The following is a 12,229-nucleotide window of genomic DNA, read 5'->3' on the forward strand; positions in this document are numbered from 1 at the left end:
TACATTCCTATCACAATGGCTAAAACAAAAGTGATGACAAAACCAAATGCTGAAAACTGAGTCACTCATATGCTCCTGATGTGAATGTAAATGGGAAAGCCATTTTGAAAAATAATTTGTTCATTTCTTATAAGAGAAAATGAATTGACTCTAAGACCCAGAAATTGCACACTTAGGCATTTATACCAGGGAAATGTAAATTTATGTTCACACAAAAGCCTACACACAAATGTTTGTAAGTTCATTTGTAACAGCCACTTATTTTTTTAGCTTAGTGTTTCCTTCAAGTAAGAAATTTAATGTTCAGAACAAGGTATAATCTCACATTAATTATATTAGGATGTTCTGTTCCAAAGTCATTTATCTGAAGATTAGTAGGATTGATTAAAGTTTTACCTATGTACTGTATTTGGAAGGTCTTCCTCTCATTTGAATTCTATAATATTATATAATTAAAATACTGAAAAAAGGAACCCCAATGCACTGTTGATAGGAATTTAAATTGATGCAACCACTGTGAAAAACAGCATGAAGTTTCCTCAAAAAATTAAAAATTGAAATACCGTATTATCCAGTAATTCCCCTACTGAGTATTTGCCTGAAGAAAATGAAAACACTAATTTGAAAAGATATATGCACCCCAATGTTTATTGCAGCATTATTTACAATAAGACGTGGAAGCAACCTAAGTGTCCATCAATAGATGAATAAAGAAGATGTCATATGTATATACAATGGAATATTACTCAGCCATAAAAAGAAACATCTTGCAACAACATGGACAGACTTAGAGGGCATTAGGCTAAGTGAAATAAGTCAAACAGAGAAAGACAAATATCATCTGATTTCACTTATATCTGGAATTTAAAACAAAAAGCAGAAACAGAATCATAAATACACAGAACTGGTGGTTGCCAGAGGAGGGGGGGATTGGTAGATAAAATAGGTGAAGATGATTAAAAGGTATAAACTTCCAGTTACAAAATAAATAAATCACAGGAATGAGAAGTACAGCATAATCAATAGAACATAGTCAATACTATTGTAACAATGTTGTGTAGTGACAGATGATAACCACATACATTGTGGTGTGTATAGAATGAGGTACAGAATTGTCAAATCACTATGGTGAACAACTGAAACTAATATAACATTGTATGTCAACTATACTTTAATCAAAAAATAATTACTCTTGAGCCTAGAAGGAAAATTTTAAATACTGAATAAACATAAAATTTCAATAATAACTAATGTTTATTAAGTATATTCTATGTATTACACATTGCTTTAAGGCTTTATATGCATTTATGTCCTTAAATCATGATGAGAATGATATTAACCTTTTATAAATGAAAAAACTAAAGCAACAGGGGTTAACTGACTTTCCCAAAGGAATACACATATAGTAAATGGTGAGCTCAGATCACGTAAATAAGAGAACAATGCCAAACAAGAAAATCCTAAATTTTAAGGTTGTGTTCTTGTATGAATTCACCAATGTCTAACAAAGAATGAAATATGATGGAAACTGATTCTCCATTATATTAATCTAGCCTTTGTTTAAATTTTCTGATAGTCAGTTACTATCAGTGAAAGTAAAAAAGGATTTCCTTTTTCATAATCTTAATTATCTGATATTCCAAAGCTGAGTGTCAATGGCACTCAGCTTTGGAAGACAAAAGCTTTGTCTGGGCAGACAAAAGATTTGATAAATTTGTATTTTCATAAAGTTTTTCTCAATTATGAAGTTTATGATGTTGAATAAGGTGTGAATGACGTCTAAAGTCCTTACCACATTCATTACATTTATAAGGCTTTTCACCAGAATGAATTCTCTGATGTTGAGTAAGTTGTGAGCCACGATTAAAGGCCTTGCCACATTCATTACATTTGTACGGTTTCTCACCAGTATGAATTCTCTGATGCTGAGTGAGATGTGAACCACGAATAAAGGCTTTCCCACATTCACTACATTCATAAGGCTTCTCACCAGTATGAACTCTCTGATGGTAAGTTAGCTGTGAGCCACGAATAAAAGCCTTACCACATTCTTTACATTCATATGGTTTCCTATCAGAATGAGAAATCTGATGTAGAGTAAGTTGTGAGGCACAAATAAAGATCTTACCACACTGCTTACATTCACAGGGATTCTCACCTGTATGAATTCTCTGATGTTGAGTCAGTTGTGAGCTATAAATAAAGGCCTTCCCACACTCTTTACATTCATAGGGTTTTTCACCAGTATGAATTCTCTGATGCTGAGTAAGATGTGAGCCACGAATAAAGGCTTTCCCACATTCCTTACATTCAAAAGGTTTTTCACCAGTGTGAATTTTTTGATGTTCTGTAAGTTGTGAGCCACGAATAAATGATTTCCCACATTCTTGACATTCATACGGTTTCTCACCAGTATGAATCCTCTGATGTCGAATAAGTTGAGAGCCATAGTTAAAGGCCTTTCCACATTGCTTGCATTCATGTGGTTTCCTACCTGTATGAATCCTCTGATGTTCAGTAAGTTGTGAGCCACGAATAAAGGACATCTCACAGTCTTTACATTTATAGGGTTTTTCACCAGTATGAAGTCTGTGATGTAGAGTAAGCTGTGAGCCATAACTAAAAGCTTTCCCACATTTCTTACATTCATAGGGTTTCTCACCTGTATGAATTCTCTGATGTTCAGTAAGTTGGGAGCCACGAATAAAGGCCTTTCCACATTCTTTACATTGATAGGGTTTCTCTGCAGTATGAACTCTCTGATGGTAAGTAAGTTGAGAGCCACGAAAAAAGGCCTTACCACATTCATTACATTCATAGAGTCTTTCGCCAGTATGAATTCTTTGATGCTGTGTAAGATGAGAGCCACGAATAAACGCCTTCCCACATTCTTTACATTTATAAGGTTTCTCCCCAGTATGAATTCTTTGATGATAAGTAAGCTGTGAGGCACAAACAAAGGCTTTTCCACACTCCTTACATTCATAGGGTTTCTTAACATGAATTCTCTGATTGTAAATAAGTTCTGAGCCTCGAATAAAGGCCTTTCCACACTCTTTACATTCACAGAATTTTTCATCAAAATGAACTTTCTGATGTTCAGAAAGTTGAAAGCCATGGATAAAGTATTTTCTGCATGCTTTACATTCATAGGATTTCTCAGGAAAATGACTTCTTTCTTTTAATGTAAGGGATGTGGTTTGGCTAAAATTGGGAATTTCCTTACAGGTGATTAGTAATTGCCTGAAAACTCTCTCTTTATTTCCTAATTGGCTTTCAACCTGGTCTTTGCATTCCCTAACATCTTGAAAACTTTCACACTCACACTTATGTCTTCTAAGCTGTTCTATTATTTCCCATTGAGATGATTCTATTTCAAAAATTCCTCTTTTTGAGGACAGCTTTTTGGTCTCACACCTGGATTCCCAGTCTGTAAGGTAACAAGAAAGTAAATGTTATTTTCATATTCCTTAAAAATAAAACTTCTAAGGTACTACTGGTCAGCTCAAACTGAATATCATACTTATGTCAATACAATCGATAAAGCAGAAAGGAAAAATCCAGAAAGAGACATAATTTTAAGTGCAAATTTAGTATACAATAAAGCTGGCAGCTCAAATCACTATGAAAAATATGAACTCTTTTCAATAAATGACACTGATAAACATGGGTAGACAAATAGAAAAAAAGATAAAATTGCATTATTTCTCATATAGTACAGTTGGCTAAATTCTAAATGGATCAGATTTCTATATTTACAGAAATAAAAACATATAAATAATTAGAATAAAATTTGGGTGACTTCTATACACTAGGAATGGGGAAAACTTTGTTAATCATAATTTAAGGGGATCCCTGGGTGGCTCAGTGGTTTGGTGCCTGCCTTCGGCCCAGGGCATGATCCAGGAGTCCCAGGATCGAGTCCCACATTGGGCTCCCTGCATGGAATCTGCTTCTCCCTCTGCCTGTGTGTCTGCCTCTCTCTCTCTATGTGTGTCTCTAACGAATAAATAATTTTTAAAAAGAAAAATAATAATTTGATAAAAAAATAACCACATTATAGTAAAAAAGAAAAGAGGGACTGGCATGTCAAAAACAAGATAGGGTATATCAAATGAAAAATATTTACAAAGCTGCAATAACCTAATATATACCTAATATATAAACAGTTTCTAAAATTAGAAAGAGTAAAGACTACTATATAAAGCTGAACACCAGCACTATAAAAAAATGGACTAGGAAAATGGACAGTTGATAGAAAAGAATTTAAATAGCTTTTAACCATATGAAAATATATTCAAATTTGCTCATAAGATAAATGCAAATTAAATCTACACAAAAGTGAGGATATGGAGAGATTAGAACTCTCATAGCTTGCTGATGGAAATGTAAAATGTTAAAGCTGCTTTATAAAATAGTTTTGCACTTCCTCAAAAACTTAACATAGAGTTGCCATATTACCCTACAGTTTCACTGCCAAGTTATATCCCCAAGAGAAATGTCCATCATAGAGTTACTACATACCCCAGAATTCCCACTCATAGGTACAGAGACAAGAGAACCCAAAACAGATATCTATATAAAAACTTGAATACCATGTTCATAACAACATAATTCTTAATAAGCATAAGGTGGAAACAACACAAACATCCATTAACTGATGAATGGATAAATAAATATGGTATATCCTTACAATAGAATATTTGGCAATAAAAATACTGATACATGTTACAACATGAATAAACTGAAAATCTTATGCTAAGTGAAAGATGCCAGTCACAAAAGTCCACATAGTGTATGCTTCCTTTTTTAAAAAAAAAAAAAACACTTTATTTATTTATTCATGAGAGACACAGAGAAAGAGGGAGAGAGAGAGAGACAGAGACACAGGCAGAGGGAGAAGCAGGCTCCATGCACTGGGAGCCCGACGTGGGATTCGATCCTGGGTCTCCAAGATCGTGCCCTGGGCCAAAGGCAGGGGCTAAACTGCTGCGCCACCCAGGGATCCCTGTATGATTCCTTTTATATGTATTGTCCAGAATAGGCAAATCCATACAGATAGAGCAAGAGCTGCACAGGACTGGGGGGTGGACAGAGAAACACGGGGAATGGCTACTATTGGATATTGGATTTCTTTGGGAGGTGTTAAAAATATTCTAAAATTGTGGTGATGACTGTATGAGACTTTGAATATAGTAAAAGTAATCACTGTTTACTAGAAATGGGTAAACTGTATGTCATGTGATATGTCAGTAAAGTAGTTTTAAAAAATAACACTGACCTGCTATTTCTCACCTCTTAGAATACGGAATTTCCAAATATGACATCTAATACTGTTACCAAGGCTGTAAAAGAATTGGTACTTACATATATTGCTAGTAAGAATATGAAAGATAGAAACCTTATCAAAGGAAATATATTAAAAAATAATAATAAACAAAAAATAAAAATAAAGTAAAAAGAAAGGAAATATAGCAGTATTTAACACAATTACATATATATTTTGATCCAACAACTCCACTTCTGTGAAATAAATCCCCAAATTGCACTAGCAAAATGTCAAAAATATGATGCACAAGGGTTTCACTGAGAGATAATGTGTTACAGCAAAAGATTAAAAATAACCCAATTGTCCATTAGTAATTGGCTGGTGGAATTCATTTATGGTATATCCACATCACAGAGTACTATGCAAAGTATGTATAGTTATGCCTTTTATCTTTGGAATGAGAGGTGGAAGGGAAGTATAGCTTGAAATCCAGAATTGTGATGCCTCCAGTTTGGTTTTTCTTTTTCAGAATTGCCTTGGCACAGTGAAGGAAATAATCAACAAAACTATAAGGCAGCCTATGGAATGAGAGAAGATATTTGCAAACAACATATTTGATACAGGGTTAGTATCCAAAATCTATAAAGCACTTATCAAACTTAGCCAAAAATAAAGGAATCCAATTAAGAAATGGACAGAAGACATGAATAGACACTTTTCCAAAGAAGATATCCAGATAGCTAACAGACACATGAAAATATGACTCATCATCAGGGAAATACAAATCAAAACCACGATGAAATACATCACACCTGTCAGAATGGCTCAAAATAACAACAAAAGAAACAATAGGTATTGATGAGGATGTGGAGAAAGGGGAACCCTCTTGCATTGTTGGTGGGAATGCAAACTGGTGCAGCCACTCTGGAGAACAGTTTGCAGGCTCCTTAAAAAAGTTAAAAGTAGAACTACCCTATAATCTAGCAATTGCATTCATTACTAGGTATTTACCCAAAGGATACAAGAATACAGATTCAAAGGGATACATGTTCCCCAATGTTTATAGCAGCATTATCAATAATAACCAAACTATGGAGAGAGCCCAAATGTCCATCAACTGATGAATGGTTAAAACACACACACACACACACACACAAAATGGGATATTACTCAGCCATCAAAAAGAATGAAATCTTGCCATTTGCAATGATGTGGATAGAGCTAGAGAGAATTATGCTAAGTGAAATAAATCAGTTAGACAAAGACAAATACCATATGATTTCACTGATATGTGGAATTTAAGAAAGAAAACATGAACATATGGGAAGAGGGAAAAGGAAAAGGAGAAGGGGAAACAAGCCATATGAGATTCTAACGACAGAGAACAAACAGGGTTGATAGAGGAGGTGGGTGGGGGATGGGTTAGATAGGAGATGGGGATTAAAGAGGGCACTTGTGATGAGCACTGGATGTTTTATGCAAGTGATGAATCACTGAATTCTACTCTAGAAACTAATACTGCACTGTATGTTAACCAAGTAAAATTTAAATTAAACAAAAAAAGAAGGTGACCATCTGGAAAAAAAAGTCTATAATTAAGAAACTATATCGGATGTACTGGTATAAATTCACGCTTTAGTTTACTTTTTTTTTATTAATGCAGTTTCTTAGAGCAGTCTTAAGTTTTAGTTTTACAGAAAAATTGAACAGAGAGTTCCCACATTCTGTCTTTCCTGCTTTTTTTGCTAAAAAAAGATTTTATTTATTTATTCATGAGAGGCAGAGGGCGGGGGGAGCCCGATGTGGGACTCAATCCCAGGACTCCAGGATCACACCCTGGGCTGAAGGCAGGCGCTAAACCACTGAGCCATCCAGAGATCCCCTGTCCTTTCCACTCTTATGTGTTAATACTTTGCATTGGTGTGGTATATTTGTTACAACTGATAAAGCTTTATTAATATATTATTAACTAAATTTGATAGTTTACATTAGGGTTCACTCTTTGTGTTGTATTATCTGGGTTTTGCCAAATGCATATCATGTCATCTTATTCACCATTACAGTATCACACACAGTAATTTACTTAAAAATCCCCTGTACAGAGACAAAACATGAGAGACTCCTAACTCTGGGAAATGCCAAGGGATAGTGGAAGGGGAGGTGGGCGAGGGGATGGGGTGACTGGGTGACAGGCACTGAGGGGGGCACTTGATGGGATGAACACTGGGTGTTATATTTTGGCAAATCGAACTCCAATAAAAAAATACACACACACACACACACAAAAATCCCCTGTACTCCACTTAGCCATTCCTCCTTCCTCTCCAAATCCAGGCAACTACTAATTGTTTTACTAACTCCACTATTTGCCTTTTTCAGAATGTGATATAGTTGGAATCATAAAGTATGTAAGTTCTTCAAACTGGCTTTCACTTAATAAAATGCTAAGCATATTTAAGGTTTCTTCATGTCTTTTCATGACTCAGTCGTTAATTTATTTTTCATTGCTGAATAATAGTCCTTTGTATGGATGAACTACATAATGTTTATTCACCTACTGAAGGACATCTTCGTTGCTTTCAAGTTTTATGCTGAGTGAAATAAGTCAATCAGAATAGGACAAACATTACATGGACTCATTCATTTGGGGACTATAACAATTAGTGAAAGGGAATAAAGGGAAAGGAGAGAAAATGAGTGAAAAATCCGTGAGGGTAACAAAACATGAGAGACACCTAACTCTGGGAAATGAACAAGGGGTAATGGAAGGGGAGATGGGTGGGGGGTTGGGGTGACTGGGTGATGGGCACTTGGCAGGATGAGCACTGGGTGTTATGCTATATGTTGGCAAATTGAACTCCAATTTAAAAATTTTTTTAAATTATGAACAAAACATCTATAAACATTTATGTGCAGGCTTTTGTGTAAACTAGAAATCTCTATTTATTTGGGTAAATATCTAGGAGCACAATTACTGGATCACACAGTATGACTATATTTATAAGAAAGTGCCGAACTGTCTTCCAAAGTGGCTGTACATGGGGCCTCTGAGTGGCTGTCAGTTAAATATCTGACTCTTGATTTCAGCTCAGGTCATGATTTCAGGGCCAGGAGATTGAGCCCCAAGTCAGGCTTGGCACTCATCATGGAGTCTACTTAAGATTCTCTTCCTCTGCCCCCTCCACCCTCCCCTGCTCACACTCTCTCTAAAACAAAACAAACACAAACAAACAAAACAAAGTGGCTGTATCATTCTGCATTCCTGCCAAAAATGAAAGAAGTTTCTGTTGCCTCACATTCTTAACAGCATTGGGAGCTGTTAAGGGATTTTAACAGGGAGTGTTTAGGATTTTAGTCATTCTAAGAGATGTGTAGTTATGGTTTTTAATTTTGCAATACCCTAATGATATACAACACTGAGGAACTTTTCATATACTTATTTACCATGAGTTTATCTTCTCTAGTGAGGTATCTGTTCAGATCTCTTGGCCACATTTATATTGGGTTGTTTTGTTATTGTCGAGTTTTAAGAATTCTTTGTATATTTTATATATGTCCTTTATCAGATATTTGTTTTACAAAGATTTTTCTCCCAGTCTGTGGTTTGTTTTTTCGTTCTCATAACTGACTTTCACACAGCAGTTTTTAATTTTAATGAAAACCAATTTTTCACTTTTTTTGTTCATGATTATATTTTTTGAGCCCAAAATCACCTAGATTTTTCTGAGCCCAAAATCACCTAGATTTTTCTCTCTGTTATCTTCTAGAAGTTTTATAATTTTACATTTTAACATTAAGGACTATGATCTATTCTGAGTTAATTTCTGGGAAAGCTATAACATCAATATCTAGATTTTTAAAAAGATTTTATTTATTTACTCATGAGACACACAAAGAGAAAGAGGCAGAGACATAAGTGGAGGAAGAAGAAGGCTTCTTGTGGGGAGCTTGATGCAGGACTTGATCCCAGAACCCCAGGATCATGACCTGAGCCAAAGGCAGAAGCTCAACCACTGAGCCACACAGGTTCCCCTAGATTTTTTTTTTTAACTGTGTTTGTTTAGTGCTTCCAGCAACATTTTGGAAAATGACTATCCTTTCTCTATTGAACTGCCTTTGCTCCTTTGTCAAGGATCAGCTGAGTATATTTGCATAGGTCTATTTCCAGACTTTCTATTCAGTCCCATGGACATATTTTTATTCTTTCCCCAATACGATGACACCATCTTGATTACTACAGCTTTATAGGAAGTCAAGTTTGTTTCTCCTTCCCTGCATTACTACTGTCTTCTTTTTGTTCTTTTCACTTCTTTTAGTTGACTTTTGGAGAGAAACATTAAAATTCCTTTCTTACATTCTTTTATGTACAGTTAAACCTTGAACAATAAAGGGATTAAAGGGTACCAAAAGCCCATGCAGTAAAAAATCTGCATGTGATTTTTGACACCCCCAAAAAAGCCAGTAATAGCCCATTATTGAACAAAAACCTTAATGATAATAAATTTAATTAGCACTTATTTCATGATATATTATATATTCTATTCTTACAATAAAGTAAGCTAGAGAAGAAATTTACTAAGAAAATCATAAGGGAGAGAGAATACATTTACAGTACTGTATGTAAAAAATCCATATGTAAATGGACCTGCACAATTTAAATCTATGTTATTTAAGAGTCAACTGTATATCCTTTTATGTATAGCTATTTTCTTTGTTATTATTTTGTTATTGTTGTTATTTGTTATTACTGGGGAGATGGGGTTACATTTAACATCCTAAAGTTATAACACTCTAATTTGAATTTATGCCAGCTGAATTTCAGTAACATACAAAAACACTACTCCTTTACATCTCAGGCTTCATCCCTGTGATTGTCAATGTCACAGAATCACATCTTCATACATTTGTGCCAAAAAAACATACTCAGTTTCTTAATTCATTAGTCACTTCAATTATGCAGAAAACAAGATCTGGAGCTACAAACCAAAGTTCCAATAATACTAGCTTTTAGATTAATAATTGCAGGTTGCTTTCACTAACTGTATTGCTCTCTTAAATCATGCAGAAGACAGGCCACTGTTACAATAATAATAGTCTTTATAATTGCCTGTGTATTTACCTTTGTTGAGTTCTTTATTTCTCTTTGGCTTCTAGTTATTGTCTAGCGTCCTTTCATTTCACCTTGCAAGAATCCCTTAAACATTTCTTGCAGAGCAGGTATAGTGGTCACAAACTCCCTCAGTTTTTATCTTTAATTTTCCCCTCACTTTTGAAGCAGTTTTCCTGCATATAGGATTCTTGGTTGACAGTTTTTGTCTTTTTGCATTCTGAATATATAAATCCACTGCCTTCTGGCACCTAACATATCTGATGAGAAATCTGATCATCTTATTGAGGATCACTTGTGTTTAATTATTTGCTACTCTCTTGTTTTCAACATTCTTTAGCACTTGAAAATTTGATTATAATGTGTCTTGGTGTGGGTCTCTGAATTCATCCTACTTTAAGTGTGTTGAGCTTCTTGTATGTTTGTCTTTCATAAAATTTGGGAAGTTTTCATCTATTGTTCCTTCAAATATTGTCTCTTTTTCTCTGCTCTTTCTGGGACTCCCACAGTGTATGTTTGACTGCTTCATGGTGTCCCACAGATCCCTTAAGCTCTGTTCACTTTCCTTCAACCTTTTTTCTTTCTAATGTCCACTGTCTGATCTTCAAGTTTCCTGACTCTTTCTCCCTGTTCAAACCTTTCTTTGAATCCCTCTAGTGAATTTTTCATTTGGGTTTTTCTACTTTTTAGCTCCAGAATTTGTCTTGGCATCTTCCTAAGTTTTCTATTTCTTTGTTGATATTTCCATTCTGTTCATACATAGTTTTAGTGGCTTTCTCCACATCTTCCTTTAGTTGTCTGATTATCTTTAAGACAGTTGTTTTAACTTCTGTGTCTAGTATATATGTCATCAGGTCTTTTTCAAGAATAGTTTGTTGGCTTTTTTTTCCCTTTAAACCATATTTTCCTGTTTCTTTGTATGCCTTATGATTTTTTGCTAGAACACTAGAATTGTATATAATCCTAATAATAATGTGGTAACTCTAGAAATCAGATTCTTTCCCTTCCTCAGGGTTTGTTAATTTTTGTTACTATTTTTGTTGTTTTGATTGTTGTAGGCTTCTGTGTGAGGATCACTCTTGGGTATAAACTTAAGGTCTTTTCAAGTCTTTTCTGAGCCTTTCTCTGGGTATGCATGGTCACTTTCTAACCTTCCCACTTTCTAACTTTTCTAATATGCAGTTGTTTTTGAATGTCAGAGTCTGGCTCCCAAATGGGGAAGGGAAAAATGAACACGGTAAGAAAAAGGGGTGCCAGGCCTTTAAATATCCTGGAAGTCACTTCAGCCAGAGGGATAGGGGCTTGCAGCAACTGGGGAGGTACAAAAATGGCTACTTCTTTGTCTACAGTTCTGTGATCAGGACATTATTAGGAAACATAATGAAAAATTCAATATTCTAAACATATCAACTTTCTCCCAAAGTGATTTGTAGATTCAGTGCAATCTTAATCAAAATCCCAAAACATTTGAAAGGAGAGGGCTACCAAGCTAATTATAAAGACATAATACGATTGAATAGTCATGACATTCTTAGAAGATGAAAATATTTTCTCCACAGGTAGCAGATGCATTAAAAGCAATTATAATTAAAATAATGTGGTATTATCACAAGGCTTAAATATAGAAAGTCCAAAAATATGGAAATTATATTTCATAAAAGCAGCACTTTGGTGGGGAGAAAATAAACTTTATAATTAAACTTGCCAAGGCAACTAGAAAAAATTGGACCCCTATTTGATAGATCATGAGAGAAATCAACTATAGGTAGGATAAAAACCTCAATGTGAAAGGCAACACTAAAAAGCTTTTTAAAATAATTATATAGGGATCCCTGGGTGGCTCAGCGGTTTAG

At 34.8% G+C, this 12,229-nt stretch overlaps 1 protein-coding gene across 1 annotated transcript in view; it reads right to left on the reverse strand.

Annotated features, from left to right (window-relative positions):
- Positions 1-815: 815 nt before the first annotated feature.
- LOC121485463 (zinc finger protein 345-like) overlaps positions 816-12,229 on the reverse strand; it is a 51,484-nt gene continuing 40,070 nt past the window's right edge. The window contains exon 7 of the mRNA XM_041745870.1: positions 816-3,430. Coding sequence (XP_041601804.1) covers positions 1,737-3,430 — 1,694 coding nt within the window. The 3' untranslated portion in view covers positions 816-1,736. The remainder of the gene's footprint in view (positions 3,431-12,229) is intronic.

This window comes from Vulpes lagopus, chromosome 2 (genome assembly GCF_018345385.1).
Source record: "Vulpes lagopus strain Blue_001 chromosome 2, ASM1834538v1, whole genome shotgun sequence".
NCBI lineage: Eukaryota > Metazoa > Chordata > Mammalia > Carnivora > Canidae > Vulpes > Vulpes lagopus.